This window comes from Macadamia integrifolia, chromosome 7 (genome assembly GCF_013358625.1).
Source record: "Macadamia integrifolia cultivar HAES 741 chromosome 7, SCU_Mint_v3, whole genome shotgun sequence".
Taxonomy (NCBI): domain Eukaryota; kingdom Viridiplantae; phylum Streptophyta; class Magnoliopsida; order Proteales; family Proteaceae; genus Macadamia; species Macadamia integrifolia.
In genome coordinates, this window is record NC_056563.1 from 853,827 (window position 1) to 873,693 (window position 19,867).

General features: G+C 38.1%; 2 protein-coding genes across 2 annotated transcripts; one reads left to right on the forward strand and one right to left on the reverse strand.

Annotated features, from left to right (window-relative positions):
- The first annotated feature begins 2,980 nt into the window (after positions 1-2,980).
- Positions 2,981-11,912, forward strand: LOC122083731 (3-hydroxyisobutyryl-CoA hydrolase-like protein 2, mitochondrial). Its single transcript, XM_042651615.1, has 14 exons — positions 2,981-3,267; positions 3,355-3,435; positions 3,553-3,621; positions 3,784-3,847; positions 4,457-4,536; positions 6,186-6,269; positions 8,443-8,527; positions 9,580-9,665; positions 9,762-9,883; positions 10,359-10,419; positions 10,994-11,092; positions 11,178-11,279; positions 11,359-11,400; positions 11,484-11,912. Exons 1-14 carry the CDS (start codon positions 3,136-3,138, stop codon positions 11,601-11,603), a joined length of 1,227 nt encoding a protein of 408 aa, XP_042507549.1. The 5' UTR covers positions 2,981-3,135; the 3' UTR covers positions 11,604-11,912.
- A 2,583-nt stretch (positions 11,913-14,495) lies between these two features.
- LOC122084513 (leucine aminopeptidase 1-like) lies at positions 14,496-19,867 on the reverse strand. The gene is made up of 10 exons (XM_042652814.1): positions 19,554-19,867; positions 19,003-19,423; positions 18,698-18,892; positions 18,322-18,547; positions 17,752-17,878; positions 17,532-17,627; positions 16,396-16,473; positions 15,536-15,596; positions 15,112-15,299; positions 14,496-14,840 (listed from the first exon to the last, which is right to left on the reverse strand). Exons 1-10 carry the CDS (start codon positions 19,761-19,763, stop codon positions 14,712-14,714), a joined length of 1,731 nt encoding a protein of 576 aa, XP_042508748.1. The 5' UTR covers positions 19,764-19,867; the 3' UTR covers positions 14,496-14,711.

Genomic DNA, 19,867 nt, shown 5'->3' on the forward strand with positions numbered 1-19,867 from the left:
TTTTGAAGAAGGTACTCAGAGCACAGGATCATGTAAATTTAGGCATTTCTATGAAAGTTAGCACGCCTTGTATTTGAGTAGTGGTCATTCCTCTTCAGGTGTTCATATGAAAAGAGAGCACCCATATGTGATGCTTATTATGATTTGTTATCTAGCTTCCGCCCTAATAAAATCTGCCATCTCAACGATCAGTGCCCTTGGTATAAATCTAATTGGAGCCTTTGGAACACCTCCAGAGTCTACTGCCATTGAGCACTAATCGACAGTCACTGGGGTCAAGTTGACGTCAACGGGCCCACTAGTGATGGCTAATCAACGGGAAGAAGTGAAAGACTCATGAGAGGGAGATCCGATATGATTATTTTAGGTGTTTGGGTTCAATCATAAATAATAAAGGAGAAATTGAGGATGATGTTACTCAAAATTTAAATAGGATCGATGGAGGATGATGTTACACAAAATTTAAATAGGATCGATGAAGTAGAGAGGTACGTCCGAAGAGTTGTGCTCGACGTATTCTTTTAGAACTTAAAGGAATATGATTGGTTATGATGTATGACACAGAATGTTGGGTAGTTAAGAAACATTATATAAATAAACTCAATGTAGTTGAGATGGATGTGTGGTAAAATTAGAAGGATAAAATGTAGAATGATCACATTAGAGCTGATTTGGGAGTAGCTTTGATACAAGATAAGCAACGAGAAAGTCATTTGAAGTGACAATATCATATACGACGGAGGCCTTTAGATACTCCAATATGAATGAATGATTTCAGATTGAAAGACTTAAAAGAATCAGAGCAAACCTAAAATGACTCTAGGATAAGTGGGAAATGAATACTATTTGGTATTGGTCGAACCCCATGTGGAGAATGTTGGGGTGTTGGGTCAGGTTTGGTCTAAAACCCATGTGAATTCAAAATATCAATGAGTTAGCATGCAATTCCTTTCCTTGGTGGCTTGTAAAATAAAATAAAAAAACTCAAATTTGGGAAGTGTGTAACGGTTTTCTCTAAGGAGAGAGAAAGTGACAAGGTTTGAGATTAGGAATAGTTTTGTGCTTGAGAAGCTAAGGAAAAAGTGTTCTTGAGGCTCTTGGAGAAGGAAAAATTCAGAATTTCTGCAGGAAGTTTATTCTCATAGTTGGTCATTCTTGAAGCCATTTGTATGCTATTTATACTCTCATTCAGCTGGTTGATCGATGCTATAGTTTGCGCGTTCAGTTGGTCTCTATGTGCTTTGGAGATAATTTTCTTTGGCTATTAACACGTAGCGGAGTATCTTATTGATGTGTGAGGTAATCTTGTAACGTCTTCGAGTGCTTCTTGTTATTTATTTATTTTTTATCTTATTGTAATTTCAAGTTTTGGGTATAAACTGAAGAGATGAAACATTGTAATCCTATTATATGTATCTAGAATTCTTGTACTCGCTTTTAAGATTGCCTCGCTTCGACATTTTTTGTGGCAAACCAAATGCTAAATTTTTTGAGATACGTGATGGTAGTAGAGATTGCTGTTAGGATTTTTATGTGAGCTTAACTGATACCGATTGATCCATTGGGCCCAAGCAATTATAGACCCACTCTGATTAGGAAACTCCTAGCTCTTTCCATTGTGAGAGTGGAATAGGGTTTTAGGGATTCTTTTATAAATAGAATACTGACGGTCCTTGCAGCCATTACTTTACTTAATGCCTTATTGGTTTTGGGAGCACGACTTTCTCACGAGAGCAAGTGCACAAAAAGAGAGGAAACCCTAGAGTAAGAGGTTGCAGAAGATCTCAGTAGAAGGACTCCACTTGCGTAGTTCGTCATTGTCATCTTCATGGGAGTAATATTTAACCACATGGGACAGAGGTTCATGATCTATGTTTATGGGACACAAGTACTTCTTTATTCTCATTTATGGTTCATGTCATGATTGTCCCATTGATTATTATAGATATAGTAAATCTATATGGTTATGTATTTTAAGATGTGATACTTTATTGTTCTTGGTTTATGGACTACACCCATGATTAATCTTTTATGATTTGTTGATAATTCTTGTATTCTAAACACTATAGGGTTATTCATATATTTAATATGGTAAAAGAATCCCCAACAATTGCGGCTCAACCTAACCTATTGCGGCCCTATGGATATACCCAATTTGGAGGATTATTTATATATTTTATTGCGCTAGTAAAAAAGACAAGTAATTTAGGGTTTTTTGAGTTAGGCTTTATGGGAGAGAGTTCTTGTTATGACTTTTAGGTTTTCTTGAGGGATCTCCATTGTAATTTTTTTATTTTTTTTTTCCCATCATATAGTGAATAATCTTCAACTTTGCCCATGGATGTAGCACATCACATTAGTATGTGAACCACGTTAAATCGTCGTGTCATTTTTTCTTTAATCTTTCCGTTTTATTCATGTTTCTTGGTGTTTGTTCTAACAAATCGTTATTTGATTTTTTAATGAATTACTTTCGAAGTTGCTCCCTAGTTTTTTCCTTCTGAATCAGAATGGTTGTCCATTCTACCCCCCTCAAAAAAAGGGTTTTCTTCTACTTTAAATATGGAATTTGGCTCCTCTTTTGAGCGGTGATTGCCCAGGTCTTGCTCGTAGCTAATTGGATGATCAATAAGTGTCCAAGTGGTGATCCAACAGTTGTACTTCTACTGGTCAGAACAAAGACAACGTATTCAAGAGGAGAAAGAGGCACTAAGAGCCGTTGGATCATTGCTTGAACATGTGTCAATTGCCACATAAATATAGGAAAGACGATCACTAGAGGAGCCAGGTCTTTAAATATGGTGTCCGATTGAGTTGTGTTTATAGCCCACAAAACAAACACACACACACACACACACACACACAAAACAGAAGGGGAGGGTGGGAGGGTTTTTGAGTTTAAAAGTCAAACGTCCTAACACGCCTGAGCTACTTGGGTAAATTATGAGACATTTGAGGGTGTTTATGACATTATGTCCGAGATGCGACCGATTTCATTTTCCTACCCTCTGCCGTCTTCCCTCATGAAGAGGTCAACCTCGCAGCTCGACTTACCGAGAGAAGAGAAGGGTGAGACGAGTACCAAAATCGAAACGCGGGCTATTTGCTGTATTCGAAGAGGAAAGTGAATCAAAGATGCATAGCTTCAATGCCTTATCAACAATGAGGCGTTCTCTTCAAAGACTTCCATTTCTCTCTCCTCAGAGGAGTTTCTCTGCTCAACCCGCCTATGCCGCCTATAACCAAAACGACGATCTTCAGAACCAGGTCAATCTCTGAACACCCACGTTTCTATGATCCCCTTCCATTTCCGGGTTGGTTTCTCTTTGAACTTTTTGTCTTAATCTGTTTCAGGTCTTAGTAGAAGGTAAAGCTAATGCACGAGCTGCGATTCTCAACAGACCCACCACTCTCAATGCCCTCACTACTCCAATGGTACTTCTTTACTTTCCTTCCTCCTCTCTAACATCCTCAAAATTTAATCGTAATCATGGCTTTTGCTTATGACCCATTTAGGAAGTTGTAAATTTGTAATTCAAACTTGTTTTCCAGGCAGCTAGATTGAAGAAGTTGTATGAATCCTGGGAGGAGAACCCCGATATTGGGTTTGTCATCATGAAGGTCAGTCCTCTTTTATCTCTTCTCTCAGCTTTCCGGAAGTGGCCCATACTCCATACCCATTCTTTCCATTGCTCTTTTCCTTCTCATCTTCTGCATATTTCAGTTGGGATTCGTGGATTTCTGCGCTTCTTTAGACTCAACTACCATTTTGAATTTTTGAAGGGCAGTGGCAAGGCTTTCTCTGCTGGTGCAGATGTTGTTACCCTCTATCGGTTACTCCATGAAGGTTGGTATATATCCTTTAATATGATGTCGGTATTAGAGAAGAAAACGTTAGTGTATTTGTTAGCAGGTGAAAGGAAAACTGAAACATGAAATTGAACCAAGTTACAGGTAAATGGATCTTTCGTTAAATGTAAACAGCAAGTGGTTGTTGGTAAACCTATAAGTGCTTAAGGTCCATACTATCATATTGAAAGAACAGTCGTAATCTCCTGGCCAGTCAATTCCAATCTAATATTTGCAATTCTGTTCCAATGTGCGAAATGAAATGAATGCATTATGTAATTTTAGGTTCACTAGGGCTCGTTGTTTGCCACAAAATTATTTTCACTAGCTTCTTTCATGTTTGTATTTGGAACTCAAGAATTCAGCGGGCTTCTCATAGTTTATAACTTACGACTGGTTAATATTTTGGAAATTATTTATTTTTCTATCATAAAATCTTAGGATTATCATTGTTAAGTCTTTTTTCCAGAAGATATCCTGGCTCATCAACTTCATTCACACTTTGCGTACTAAGTTTTTTGTTCCATTTGCCATGCTTTTTATCTGCCCTTCTGGTTGCAGCAATAGACTTGTGCCTTTTGTTCTAACCTTTATTCGCTGTTTGCAGGAAAAATTGAAGAATGTAAGGAATTTTTTGGGACATTATATAAATTCATATACCTTCTAGGGACATATGTGAAACCACATGTGAGTACGCAATGTTTCTCAATTACACTACATTGAATATGATATTGCAAAAAAAAATGTTGCTTGGAACATGGTCATATGTGAAGCTATGTTTTAAGAAGAAAAACCTAAAACTAACAATACTCTCCCCCTCCGACAAATTCCAATTCTAATTGATTTTATAGGTCAAACATGATAATTGTATTTTAAAAAGATTTGGAGGATGAGTATGACCAACACTTAACAAAAGATTTGCAGGACCACAGAGAAAGAAAGGGAAAGGAAGAGGGGAACTTTAGGGGGAAACAAAATTAACCTCCTACTTTAGTGGATTCATTGAGGATAAGAATTTCCCAAGTTGACAATATCACAAAAATTCTCTTACACCTAGTAAGGAGTTGTTGGACCGGAAACATGGGGATAGGGGAATTGGAAGAGGGGATCGGAGTGTTTCTTCAATCCCCGGATATAAAACAGACCAGTATAGTGGGTGGTTTCTGTTCAATTGAATCCTTCTGTGTTTCTGCCCAAGCTTGATCTGAACAGAGGAGCACCAAAACAATTAGAAAGCACTTCATCTGTTTCAGCAGTGGCCTTACATTATAGGATACTGATCTGTGGTAGTTTTTGTCACTTTAGTTGTTTGCCTAGCTGCCAGGGAAAACAGGGAAAGGATATTTCAGTGGTCGGATTGCAATACATCTGGATTTAGTATAATTTCCATAGCCTAGTAGATGGTTTTCTCACCAGCCTGGTCCTCATTTGAACGGCTAAATGGGATGATAGCTATGAATGGTATAAGACCAAAAATTTGATTTTCAAATTCTTATGTTTATGATCTTAAGTAAAGGGAGTTTTGGAAAGGAATTCATGTAGTCAGCCTATCCCAGGTAATTGAATGAGGTTTAAATTGAGTTGAACATCTTGATTGATGGATGACTCACAAAGTGGTGCACACTTTCAAGTCTTTTCTCTTCTAGCATAATTAAGTTTATAATTCAAGCCAGAGATATTTAATCATTGGGAACATTTATAATGTTTGGGGATACATCATATTCTCATCAGATCAACAGTAATATGTAGTCGTACATGGAAGCAACCTTCATCATGTTGTGATTTTCCTTTTTCCCTGTTTAATTCTGAGGGTAACAACACACATATAATTTTGCATTGGAATCATTTCTTCATTTGGCGGGAATGTGGACTTTGAGTTTGCACTTTTACTTTTGTTCTGTTCAGATTTAATGGTGCACAACTCAGTTCTATTATGAAATTGCTGCTTTCAGTCATATAAGATAGTGGGACTAAGCCAATGTTTGCTTTGAATATTCAAACCTTAAAAAATTTAACATTCTTCAGCCACTTGTTTTCTTGAGCTTTCTTGTGTAAAGAACTTCCCCCCCTCCCCCCAACCCACCAATTGGGTATTACACTAATAATTAAATATTCATTATCGAGTCATGTTAAGTTTGTGTAATTAACCCAATGTTTATCTTGTTGTGGTCATTTCGATTATTTTTTATTGAGTTATAGTCTTCTTTTTTACTATGGTATTGATCTTATGAATAACAATGTTGTTGTTGAAGTGGCATTCATTTATTTGCAATCTAGTAAGTTACGATTAATTAGGTTGGTTATTGATCATTGTCTACATAATGGCTTTCATATAGATATCTATCATGGATGGCATTGCAATGGGAGGTGGAGCCGGAGTTTCACTTCCAGGGGCATTCAATGTGGCAACAGATAGAACTGTATGTGATTTCCGATCCACATGATTAGCTGCAACTTGTTTTATCAGAAATTATTCATTTGACAATTGATATTTGTTCAAACTGCAATTGTCCTTTCCTTCCTTTTCGTATGAATGTAAAGATTCTAAATACACCTATATTCCCCTCCCTTTTTCTATTCATATCAATATTTTTTTTTTATCAGATTTTGTACAAAAATGCTCAGTTTGAAATGGATTCTATTACATAACTTACATTTGTTGTGCATTAGAGATCAGTTTCTTTATAGGCATTTCTTCACAATATATTTGGCCTAAAGGAAAACTCAAATTCATTTTTTTTTTTTTTTTAATCAAACAAGCTTGATCACTGCAAGGAATTTTTTTCACGTTCATTTTTTTTTTTTTTGGCTCCCCTATTATCCTTGGTTAATCTATTTGTTATATTTATTTTATTTTGTTGAGAGTCCCCAATAGGTTATATGGGTCATGGGCTAAAGTGGTTTTGGGTTTTTTCTATTGTAAAAGGCCCATTCTATAACCCAAATATGAGGGATTTGAGGCCTAGTCAAAATTATGTGTTTATTTTTATTGTCTTTGAGTTTCTAGAGATTTTCTATCTTCAAGAGGTTGTAAAGGGACTTTCCTTAGCCTGCACATGGAGAGTTTCTTAATTATTTTATTTCTTAGTTTAATAAACAAAGAGAAGGGGATACACAACTCCCTCACAATTTTGAGGTTCAAACATAACTTTTTCTTGTTAGTTCTGTGAGATTCAAACCTCCTTTATTGTGAGATGCATTGAAGGCCTTGGTGGAATGCCAAGGTAGCCTGGTGGGATTTCAGGATTGGGATTAGGTGGGATTCCTGCCCTACAGTTCTGGTGGGACTCCTGAACATATCCTTCTTATAGTTATCAGGTTCAAATTGGTAACTATTCTGCTTTGTTTCAGACCAGATTTAGGCCATTGATTTAGTACCTGTTAACTTGTTTCTGCACCTTTCCATTGACCTGTGGCTGCCAGTTCTAGTTACTATTCAGTGTGTTTGTTGCTGGTAACTATTTCCTTCAATTACTGATTTGGTTCCCTATTTCAGTGCCTGTTCAAGAAATTACTATCTATATCCAGCACTGCTTTCTAAATATGGTTTTGATTCTACTTTCTGTTTCCTGGTTTCTGGTTGCTATTCTCTATCAGTTACTAAATCTGAGTTTCTATTTTGATTACCTGTTATTTTTGTGACTACCTGGTATCTTAGATATGAACGTCAGGTCTGAATCAAACTTTTAGGGTTTGTACTCTATCCCTAACAGCCTACTTGACCAGATTTCTGGCCACATCAGGCTTGTTTTGCTACTGTTTAATTAAACCTCTGTTGCTGCTTCCTAAACCTGTCACAGTGAATCTGGTTTTATAGGTGTTCTGAACCCTAATGCCTGGGTGACTTAGAACCACATCACTCTGCTAGCCAAATCATCAGCGACATCATTAATCACCTTTCCAATGGGACGAGCACAAGGAACTCTATCTGAATGTTCTCTGATAACTTCCCTTACTTCTGACGTTATAGTACTGCAAATCCTTCTGATGGAGGATTCATAAAGGAAAAAGATATTCCACTATTAACTTTGAATGCTGTCTAATGGGCCAACCCTAATACAGAGACTTAGCAGTCTGAGTTGAGGAAAAGAAAGAACTTTTAGATTGATCCTGAAATTTTCCAAATCATTACTTGTGCTTTAGCCGATCATTGTGTTTCTTGGGATGACTTGTATCTTTCGTTCCTAGTATCTTTTTCTAGCTCCCCCCCCCCCCCCCGGGGCATGTGTATGCGTGCCTTGGAGTGGAGTGGAAGGGTTTGGTTTGTATTGTTAACTAATCCTACTAAACGTATGTTGTTAAATGTCATCATAGCACTGCTAACGTCCTCAAAAGACATTGATAACTGAACAGTTAAAGCATGTTATTCATCAGCTAGGGAATTGCTTTCTTGGTAATTTTGCAACGTATTTGTGATAGAGATTTTAGTTCTCACCCATCTATACACACTATTACATCATCAAAGAGTAGAGATTAACAATTTCAGATGTTGGTTTTGAATTATATCTAATAGCTTGCTCTTCAATCCCTCCTCGTTATTTGATATGTGCAACCAAGTTTGGATTTTTCTCACATTATGGAGTCAAATGACAGGTATTTGCTACTCCAGAAGCTCAAATTGGTTTCCATCCTGATGCTGGGGCTTCCTTTTACCTTTCTCGTCTACCCGGCTATTTAGGTTTGTCCTAGTATGCTTTGATATTTGCTGCAGCTTCCTCTGAATACTGAATAGTGAGCTTCTCTAATTTGTCCAGAGTTGTAATGACGTTTAGAAAGTTCTTGGTAACTTGTATTTGGTTAGTTTGAGTACTTATTAACTTTTCACCTAGAATGATATTCCTCTCTATATATCCACCATTGGCTTTTTTTTTTTTTTTTTTTTTTTTTTTCGGGGGGCGGATGGTTGGATTTGCCATTTAGGTTATTGGATGGGGTATTTCTTGGCATGCTGTTTGGGGTTATAGATAATATTATGGTAAGTACATTCTAGGTAGGATCAATGTCAGTCTTGTGGACATGGAAACATGTTATGCTTTGGTTGACATGTGCCCCATAGAAGAAATTTCCTTTAAAGCAAAGAGATGTTTCTACTTTTACACCCTTTCTTTTGGGCTCGATCTGGATGTCTTTTGTGATACTGTCAAACTTGCCATTTCCTTTTTAAATAAGAAAAATTCTTATCTGGAGAAAAGAGAAGATAATGCTTGAAAATAGAAAATCCTTAGTTTCCAACTTCTAATTCATGTGTCCCTTCTCTTAGTTTAATATAGTGTGCTACAGTTTAGTTTAGTATAGTGTGCTACAGTATGGAGGGTCGTAATAAGGAATGTAAACATTAACATGACAAAATTGATTTGGATTGATATTTGGTAATTTGTAATAATCCTCCAGTCAGAAGTAAAGGACAAGTAAAGGTGAACTGCACCTTACCAAAATGGAAGAAATGTTCTGGTGCATTACATTTGCACTGTATGTTGTGACCTTGAGGGTACAAATTCCCTCTGTGAACTCCCAATATATGAAAACCTCCTTTCAGTTCCTTTATTACCTTTTTCTAAATAGTAAGTACTAGATGTGCTTGCACCTGCCTGCTGGTCCAACAAATTATGCTAGTAGTATGTATTTGAGTCAGAAAGTACATGCTTTTTTATGTAAATAATATGTTCCAAGATTCAAGATTTTGTGACCTGGTAGTAATTTGAAATGTGGCACTTGGTTACTGTATTACAGGGGAATATTTGGCCTTAACAGGGGAAAGGATGAATGGAGTAGAAATGATTGCTTGTGGCCTTGCCACACACTATTTTCTCAACGCAGTATGTTTGCTTCATTCTTTTATTCCCCAGATATTTTTCCCTGCCTGGTTCCTACGTTTTATTATCAGCTATATAATGGTTGGATTTCCTTAACAGAGACTTCCTTTGATCGAAGAACGACTCGGTAAATTGACTACAGATGATCCTTCTGTCATACAGTCTTCTCTTGAGCAGTATGGTGACCTAGTCTACCCAGATAGAAGTAGTGTTCTTAGTAGGTAGTCTCTTTTTCCTTACTACTTTCACCTACTTCAGGCACTCATTATAAATATTTCTCTTCATATAGTAGAACAGTAGTTTTGCTTTGAGAAGTGTCATTTACTTTGGGGGACAGAGACTGCAGCTGTTTTTCTCTTCATTTTTTCAGTGCTAAGGCACAAACCTCTTTTCGAATGATAATAAAGCTTCTACCACTGGGAAATAATTTTTATCATCACCAAGGTGTCAGTTGTAGAAATTGTCGGCTGAATGTTATTTACAATTCTTGGATTTATATGTGAATTTTTATCTGCCATTAGTTGTTAGAAATCTCATTGGCAACAAGTCAGATGTATTATCATTTGCTCCCCCCCCCCAAAAAAAAAATAATAATAATCCCCCTCAGTGTATAAAATGTACTTTTTGTTCTTCTGTACATTATATTGTGATATTTTTCCAACTATTCAACTCCTTGTTTGTTGCTCATTTCTTCAGGATTGAAACAATTGATAAATGTTTTTGCCATGACACAGTTGAGGAAATCATTTCTGCATTGGTAAGCCCCCCCCCCCCCCCAATTATTTTTATTGATAGAACTTAGAATTTCGTTGAAATAAAAGGATGGCTTACACCAAAGCACTCGTCCTTTATCAATGACAGAGGACAAGATATTTTGTTTATCATCTAGTTGAGGCAGTTTGCTAACATTTTGGATTTTCTATTCCTCCCTTTCCCTGTTAGTGCTAGGATAACCGACTCTTGGGGTATTTTTTCAGGGGGTGGATGCCTGGTTAGTTGAAACAGTAGTCCTTACCAACTTCTAGACAAATTTTTGCATTGGTTCAATTTTTTTTTCCAGCTGAAAAAAAAAAAAAATAATAATAATAATAATAATAATAATAAATTTAAGTTCTGATGTACTTTGCTAGTCTTTCACCTTTAATCAAAAGAGATACAGAAGCACTATATCAACCTCAACTTCGTTCTCTGCTTGTTAATCTTATGCCATCATCGAATTGTGCCAGGGTCAAGAATAAGAGAAATGCGACTCAACTCCTGATTTGACTCTGATTTCCTGTTTAAATTAACACTTGGACTCCTGCTTTCTGATTTTGTTTTCGCCTTCTCAGGAAGATGAGGCAGCTACTTCTTATGATGACTGGTCTAAATCAGCACTTAAGAAACTAAAAGAAGCTTCCCCATTGAGTTTGAAAGTTTCTTTAAGATCAGTGAGTTACTAGGTTTTCCGTCCTTTCTTTGTTCTAAAATAGCTTGCTTACCTAAAGTCTTGACTCAGTACCTTCTCATATATAGATAAGGGAAGGGAGATTTCAGTCTCTTGATAAGTGCCTTGTTCGTGAATATCGCATGTCCCTTAATGGGATTTCTAAAGAGATTTCTAATGACTTCAGTGAGGTATGGGTTATTCTGATCACCTTACTGAGAGTGTCTTCTATGATCCTTCACTTCTTACATTACTGTGTTCCTTGTACAGGGGGTTCGGGCACTATTGATAGACAAGGACTATGCTCCAAAGGTATCTATCTTTCTCTTCATAGAGTGTCTGTATTTACTGTCCTTTGCTGTGACCAATATGAGTTAATGATCCAAAAAATGCAGTGGGATCCTCCAACTTTAGGAGAAGTCTCAAAAGATATGGTGGACTGCTATTTTTTGCCACTCAGTGAGTTCGAGCCTGAACTGGAGCTACCTACAGCATTACGAGAACCTTTGATGTGAGGCAGATGTCTAGTATGCCATTTTAACTCTGCATGGAGGCAGTCTCAGTTGTGGGATTGTGCCCATTTTGTTAAGTTGCTGGTCGTCTAGCTGAGGTCTAGCTGAGGTCTAGCTGAGGTCACGCCAATTTATTACCCCACTTGCCCCTCCCCCCTCCCCCCTCCCCCCTCTCTCTTACCTCCCAAAACCGTGGCCAGATTTGTTGTAATAGCCTATTAAAGGTTGGCTTCAGCAACCCCATTTTTGCTCAAGGACTGTTCAATTTGTCAACTTGTGGATCCTGACAGTTCAAAAAACAAATTAACTGCATACAATGGTGCCCAGTCGCTAGAAATTGTTGCATGTTTTACTAGATTTGGTCAGCTTTTAACTAGTGAGTAAGCAATCTCTTCCCTCGTTCTAAGACCTAGTACCAAGGATTACGGCTCAGAGGTGGACATAGGATCGGCCTCCTTGTCGATTCTGATTCAAATTGGGTTGGAATCAGTCCGATTTGGTCTGGAATGGCTCAGAATGCTAAAAGTTGTCAGAAAGAAGCAAAGAGTTCTATAAACATTGAAGTTTTTTATTAGAAGACTTGCGTAATGCTACAAAAGGTTAATTTCATGCAATTATATTTCACAAGTTTGCTAATCTGCAATCCTGGGACTTGGAGTTTTTATTCTATTTCTACTCAATTCCTTGAAAGAGAAGAATATGGACATCACAGGCCTAGCATTTCTAAAAGTCTCGTAGAATGTTGAAACCTATTTTTCAATTGCCTCAAAACTCCTACCCTTGAACCATCCGAGCAGTCTTGTTCCTGCCCGTCCCTTCCCTTTTCTCTCTCCATATCTCAGGTTCCTAAATGCTAATGGAGTAATGCATGGGTTCTCCCTCCCTCTATCAGAAAAGAAAAAAAGGGTTCTCTCCCTCTCTGTCACAAGTTAATCATGGCAAGCACACTTGGGCCTTGACCTATAGGTTTGCAGTGTTCATTGGAGTAATTGCCTGAGGGTTGATCACTTGATCAACTCTTCAGAAGTGCATCAGTGCTTGATTTGCATCAATTTACTTGTTTTTCAAGAAGTGTAGCCATGGGTTCCTGTTGACTCCACTGTGGGTCTAGTCTACTATGCAATGGCCAATAGACCCTTGAACATGAACCCCAAAAAAAAAAAAAAGGTTAATTGTGGCAAGGTGGGCATTATCTTCATCTACTGCTCCCATGCCCAATCGATTCCCTTATGCCTCAACAGAGAGCTCACCTCTACCCTGAATCCCCTTCCAACATCTCCTCCCACCTCCTTACTAAAATACTTGACACTCAAATCCCACCACCATCATATTCCCACGCGCCTAGTTCTGCCACCAACGACATAACCTTCCCCTCCACTTATTTTTGCATGCTTGGCCACAGCAGTGAAGCCTGCCTGCGCCAGCGAATGGCATTGGACCCATCAACACTCTAATATGAGGCCTCCTTGTGTGCTAAACCTGAACCATCTGATACGGTTCTGCATTTTTCCTAGGATCTAAATCGCTCGGACCGGCTTCTCTTGGAACAAAAACTGGTTGCCCTTGGCAAGTGGCAATGGCAATCAGGCTCAGCTCCGGCTACCAACTCTGAATGTAGGTTAACATCAGCAAAAGAAACTGAAGCAATAGGTCAAGTGTCAGAAGGGCTCTTCCTCACACTGCTAGCACTAGCAGTTCTTGCCATGACCATGTAGAACTTGCTAGCATTTCTCATTTCCCACCAATGGCTGGACTAAGGGCCGTTGATTTTCTTTTTGCTGTTTCTGTATCTAGAAACAGCAGAAACGGGCTTTCCTATTTCTGTGTTAAGAAACATTTTTCTATATTACAAAAGGTGTTTGATTTTTCTGTTTCCTGAAACGTTTTCAACGATGTAGTCGGGTCCAAAACACGAGTGAAGGCACGACATTGTAAGTATACAACTCACAAGTGAAGGCATGACATTAGAATTGCAGGTATGTTTTGTGGAGATGAACTTCAGAAGGATGAAGACAATCCAAAACTGTGAGCTTCGCACAACCAGGTTGTAATCTCTGCATCTTGGTAGAGAGAAATCTCAACAATGGATTGGAGTTGGGTTAGGTTGAGTGAAATATCGGATTTTTCACAACTTTTATCCCCCACACTTTTTTCTTGAAACAGAAAAACAAGTTTGATTTGTTTCTCTATTCCTGTTCCTAGATACAGAATATACATAAATTTCTATTTCTGTTTTCAAAAACAAGTGAAACGAAACAGAAAAATCAAATGATTTTTAAGGTGTGTTCCGTTTCTGAACACATTAAAACACATTAAAACGAAAAAACACATTTCAGGAAACAAAATCAAATGGGTCTTGAGTGCATGCACATTCTACTTACTTTCCGGGAGGGAGCAAAGCCACTAGTCTGTTTGTTTCCTTTAGTAGGATCACTCTCTCTAGTATTTTTTTTTCCCCTGTTAAACTCACTCTTGTAAGGAGTAAGGACTAAGAAAAGCAAAAACTCTCTTGTAAGGAGTAAGGACCAAGAAAAGCAAAACCCATCATGGGCCATTTCCCAAAGGATGGAAGCACTTTTTTTGTGGGAAATGGATGTGTGCAGAGGCAACGGTGCCTGAAGAAGTGCCAATTCAGTCAAGTATGGTAAAGGAGAATCAAAGAAACTGTGTTCACATAGAACCCAACTCCAGTCAATCAACGTCCGCTTTGCCTCCATGCACGAGTCAGCACGACACGCACAGGTTACACAAAAAGTCACACACACAGATTAATTCCTTCAATGCAAGTATTTCAACTTTCAAGGGAGAGAACACATAAGGAATGCAAACTCCACTTCATGCACCTATATGTCAAAGAAAAAGAACAAAAAAAAAAAAAAAAATTGAACACAAGGATGAAAACCTTCACTCCAAAATTCTATTACCAAAATAGTAGGTGCAAAGAGGCTCAAATGTTCCAACAGTGGCAGAACTACATGAAGAACATTGAGAGCAATTATTTATTAGTGAAAGCTTATCCTCATTCAGTTCCAATCCATCCACCTATTACTTGAACCATTCCCATGGCATGTTGAACCTTCGCACATCTGGATTAGCGATCTTTCAGCGAGGTTAAGCAGAGTTCTTCAGAACCCATTCCACCAGAGTTGAAACACCAAACCCTGTTCCACACTTTTTCTTCTCATTCCAAACAGGGCCAGCCATGTCAATATGCATCCATTGGACTTTCTCATCCACAAACTGCAAAAATTAGAAACATGAGAGTTTCAGGATCAAGTCATAATTCTCAGCTGGCTACTTTGAATCAATCAACACCCTTCAGGACAGCATTGAACCCAGGGTTTAGTCTCCAGAAGCCAAATAAAGTCATACTGAATTTTGGTAACTAATAACCATTTCCATAGAAGTGTCATTGCATTTTTTTCTTTTTTGGGGTACTGTCAATGCATGATGACACCCAGTAAGACCCATCATTAGAAAAAAAAGAAATAAGAAATAAAAACATCTATACCTGTTTCAAGAAGAGAGCTGCAGTGATAGATCCACCTGGACGACCTCCAGTGTTCACCATATCAGCGACTCCTGATTTCATAGATTCCCAATAGCTGTCCTCCAATGGCATTCTCCAGAGCTTCTCCCCAGCGACCTCTGAAGCAGCCAGAACCTCCTTTGCCAGGTCATCACTTGGTGTAAAGACTCCTGTTCAAAAATTGAGTTCCCCAAATGTAAGCTCCTAGATTTCAAGTCTCCAGAAAATTTAGCATTTTCATAGCAGAATGCTTACAGAGCCACATGCCACTTATATGGTGGATCCACAATCCACATGTTTAAAAATCTGATCATGCAAATTCTAGATAAAATATGCTCCAAAGATTTGTATTTTTTTTTTTTTGGGGGGGGGGGGGGTGTGGTTAAGAGGGATCAAGTGAATGCACCTGCAATAGTGGGCCCAAGTGCAATTATACAAGCCCCAGTCAACGTTGCCAGATCGACTATCTGGAGAGTGCAGTTTTAGAAGAGTTAGCAAGAAATCTAAACCTACGAAGAATCCAACGAAGAGGAAACCAAAAAGTAAAACTTTAAAGGCTGAACAAATAAGATTACACCATATGTTTTATAGCAATACCAAAAGACATCAAACGTTCTAATACATCTCAACAAACTGCACAAAGAAAATCTAATCATTAAACAAAAGAACAGATTCCTCCATTTTTCAATCAAAGAATCAAAGCCACATGATCTGCAAAATTTTCACAAGCAGCAAACCCTTCGGGAGATATTGATTTTTTTTATAGGGTTTCCATTAGAGACACTCACTGAGGGGGAATGAAATATATGCTAAAAAATTTGATTTATGATGATTGAACACATTAATTGAAAAAGAATCCTAAAGATATCACATCTTCCAAACAGTTCACAAGAACCAAGGAAAACCAATTATTTCGTGATGTATCTACAATCTGGTTCTTGAAATGAATTTCCAGCCACAAGCTCAGAGAATGTATTTTCAAGGTTTTTTATTTTTTTTTATTTTTATTTTGGGGGGGGGGGGGTGTATCAATTTCAATATTTTTTTACTTATATCGTTTATGGAGATGTGCATGCACATGTATTCAAACATACCACTACATACATACATATATGGCCATAGATAGAGTTTGAAATAATGGTAATCAGATTTTTTTTTTTTTTCCAAACATGCACTTTCTTGGTGGGGTCAATCAATATTAAGACCAAGACCCAAGGGTGTCTTGCTCATTCTGAATAACAAAGCGCAAAATCATGATGATTATACCTTCTCTACACCTTGATTGCAAGCATAAACCAAAGCATCTGCAAGGGTAAGTCTGCCTTCAGCATCAGTATTGTTGACCTGCAATTCAGAAATACAGCCAAGAAACCCTGTTTAATCATAAATATATAAGCACGTATGTAGAAATTGAGAAGTAACGCACATTGTTAAAAAGGCCAGAGGCCCAAAAGTATGTTTCCCTAGAGGTTAATACGTTAACAACTGCAGACAATGCAAGTTCAACTACCAAGCACACATCCACCACCAGACAGGCAATACAATTGGTAAGTTGAAACTGCTAATTTTGTTAACAGACAGTCTTACTAACAGGAGCAAAATCTATAGTGAAATAAAATAATAAAAAACCTCTACAACAAAGTTGAAATCGCGTCCAAGTTATCATCGATACCTGATCGGTTAACCCACATAGAAAATATCTAACCTATTGGAACCAAATAACTGAAGATGATTAGCATACCCCTTTTGACACAATTGGACGCTTACAGACCAGCAGGCTGCATGAGAAATTTTAGAAGGCAAGTTCCTCCATGTTATAGTAGGGCTATCAACAGGTAGGTTAACGATAAGAATTGCAATTAAGATGGGTAAAGCTTTAAGAATGCTCTTTTACCTTTTGATTGGGGATACCAAATGGGAAACAGGCTACGGCTTAACACTTCAAGAGCATTTCGGTGGATTAGATAGGATGAGTTATGGGAATATGGGCCAAGTCTGGACTTCACATGCGTTAAGGGCTAGATGCTCTAGGCATCGCATCAACTATACATGGGTAAGGGTATATGGGCATCTCAGTGTCTAATGTGAAAGTGATGGACCATTCACCATTTTTAACATAAATAAGTAAATAAAATGTTAAAAGACAAATCAACCCAAAGTGTAGTAAAAAAATCAACTGTATGCAAAACTGTTCATAAAGGGCCAAAAGTGTAATTAGATTTATTAAATCAAAGTAAATAGGCAGCTTTTGTGGGTAAGGAAAAACACCTACTATAGTTTTTAAGGATTTTGTGGTTCAAGTTCATTGGAAGAGGCAGAAATATTATAACCAGATACCACAGAGTCATCCCCGAAGATGAAGACTCCACATTAAATTTTTCAGTGAGATCAATATAATTTACCTCGATTGTTTTCCCATTTGAAGCTGTTACGATGTCCCCAGGTCTCATTCCTGTACCACTAATCATGTTCTCACAAGCTGCAACAATGAAATGCACCTGAAAATAACACCCTTAAACCTGTTCAAACAAATGCTTACTCTGACTTTCAGGCACTACTTTGGTAGAGAAGTAATGTACATATAGGTCAGTTAGGATAGGTGAACAACAAATGAAATCTTACCTCTACTCCTGGAGGTTTGATTTCACCGAGAGCTTTTGCTGCACCTAGAACTGCTGCTGAACCTCCCATGTCAAATTTCATGAGCTCAATCATACAGCCTGGTCCTGTCTTGATGTTGTAGCCACCACTGATAACATAGAATTGAAGCAAAAAATCAGTATAAACCATAAGCCATACATGAAAAGTCTCAAAAGGCAACAGAAATATCAATGCCAACGCCTATTTTCTACTATTTTCCCTGTCTTATCCTTCAACATAACAACAAATAGAAAAACGTCGCAGGAAAAAAGTTTAAGACCAGAATGAAATGTATTCTATCTATACAGAGACACCGTAATGTGTACTAATCAAGGTAACCGAAGAAAACTCCAAAGCCCACAAAGAACCAAGCAACCAGATGATCATTTAATCGATTTCATTCTTTAAAAAATTGGAAACAATGCGACAACAACCTCTACTCAACATCAATAAAATGAATGATAAAAGAGTATCAGATGTTTTGGGACCTAGAAGATTTCTTGATTTTCAGAAACCAATATGGAAAACCACGTTTAGAAAAGAAACAATTACCTGTCAAAAGTTAAACCCTTTCCAACTAACGCCAATTTGGCTTTGACAGGCCCAGTTAGAGGTTTGTAACATAAATGGATAAAATGAGGAGGATTAGCAGAAGCAGCAGCAACTCCCAAATAAGAACCCATTTTCAACTCTTTGCACTTCTCCACATCCAATATGTTTGCAGTAAAAACATCACTATGCATGGAAGCAATGTTGCAAGCCTCTTCAGCCAGTACACCTGAGATAGGAAGAACAAACAATTAAATCCAAAATCAGATATCTCACTCACTTCTGCTCCAAAATGCAACAAAAAAAATTACATTTTCTCATCCAATATATTAAAAAATGAAACTAAGAATTTAAAATGAAAAATTACAACTATACGAACCAGGGGTAAGTACATTAGCAGGAGCATTAACGAGCTCTCTTCCAAAAATCACCCCAGAACAAACATCACCAGCGTACTTGAGATGCTTCTCCACTTCGGGTCCAGACCCCAGACCAATAATATCAACCGACTTCAATGAAGGCTTCTTCGACTCTGATTTAAATCTAACATCTTCAAAAAGTCCCAGCACAGTTCCTGTAACAATAAAGCATGCTAAGTTCAAAATTCTAAAATTTCCAATTAAAAAAAAAAAAAAAAAAGCTGAATAGCATCAATCTCGATTGAAGGAACCATTAAATAAGTACCCGAAGCTATCGCCGAAGCAACAATAAGCTTCGAATCGGCAGAGAGCCCTTCAGAGGAAGCAAGAGTAATAGCCACATTACTTGCTTGGGCAGTCTTGGCAGCAGCCGCAACAGACTCACCAAGACCCCTGTAAACACTAGCAGCCGAGGATGGTGTGAACTGGCCAAGCCCAATCAAAGCGATCCTCTTAGAACCCAAACCCGGAAGCCTATGAACTGTTGACTGCCCAGCTTTCCCACTGAAATCCTCCTCCGCCGATGCTTCGGCTAACAGACCACCCAGATGGGTATCCAGGTTACACAAAATCGAGTGCTCAAACTTAGAGTTCTCATCCTTGGACAGGTCTTTCTCTGTGACACCGACTGCAAGAATGTCTCCTTTCCATTCCACCAAATCGATCTCTTTCGCAGAGAATACAATCTGCAAGAAATTTTGTCAAACACCTAAACCCAATTCAGATTGAACGTAAAATTACATCTTCAGATATTCAGAGATTAATACCCAGTAAAAAAAAAAATTGTTTCAGAGATAAAGAGAGAGAGAGAGAGACCTTGGGGACATCGATATGAGAAGGCTTAGTAAGGCCGAGAGTGGCCTGAGCAACAGTATGCGCCATGCGCAATCGCCGTCGAGAACTGAGAGGGGAAGCAAGAGAAAAGGGCAGGATCGGAGAAGGACTTAGACTAACTCTAGAGAGATTTGAAGGATTAGAAGAGTAACCCACAAGAGAAGAGAAAAAGGAAACCAAGATCACAGCCATTGTTGGGAGCGAGGACTCTATTTATTGAGAAATCAAATGAGATTGAGATGCTGAGGCAGCATTGACCTCATCAGCGTCGGCAGTATGACCACACGATACCATTC

What these genes read in the sequence shown, in the direction of transcription:
- LOC122084513 (XM_042652814.1), bottom strand. Translation starts at nt 19,763, where the DNA reads ATGGCTGTGATCTTGGTTTCCTTTTTCTCTTCTCTTGTGGGTTACTCT. An exon ending in TGCTAATGTACTTACCCCTG is followed by an intron (nt 18,548 to 18,697) that starts GTTCGTATAGTT and finishes TTCCTATCTCAG; the next exon opens with GTGTACTGGCTGAAGAGGCT. An exon ending in ACTTGGGCCCACTATTGCAG is followed by an intron (nt 15,300 to 15,535) that starts GTGCATTCACTT and finishes ATTTTTGAACAG; the next exon opens with GAGTCTTTACACCAAGTGAT.
- LOC122083731 (XM_042651615.1), top strand. Translation starts at nt 3,136, where the DNA reads ATGCATAGCTTCAATGCCTTATCAACAATGAGGCGTTCTCTTCAAAGA. An exon ending in CTATCGGTTACTCCATGAAG is followed by an intron (nt 3,848 to 4,456) that starts GTTGGTATATAT and finishes CGCTGTTTGCAG; the next exon opens with GAAAAATTGAAGAATGTAAG. An exon ending in AGAAGTAGTGTTCTTAGTAG is followed by an intron (nt 9,884 to 10,358) that starts GTAGTCTCTTTT and finishes TCATTTCTTCAG; the next exon opens with GATTGAAACAATTGATAAAT.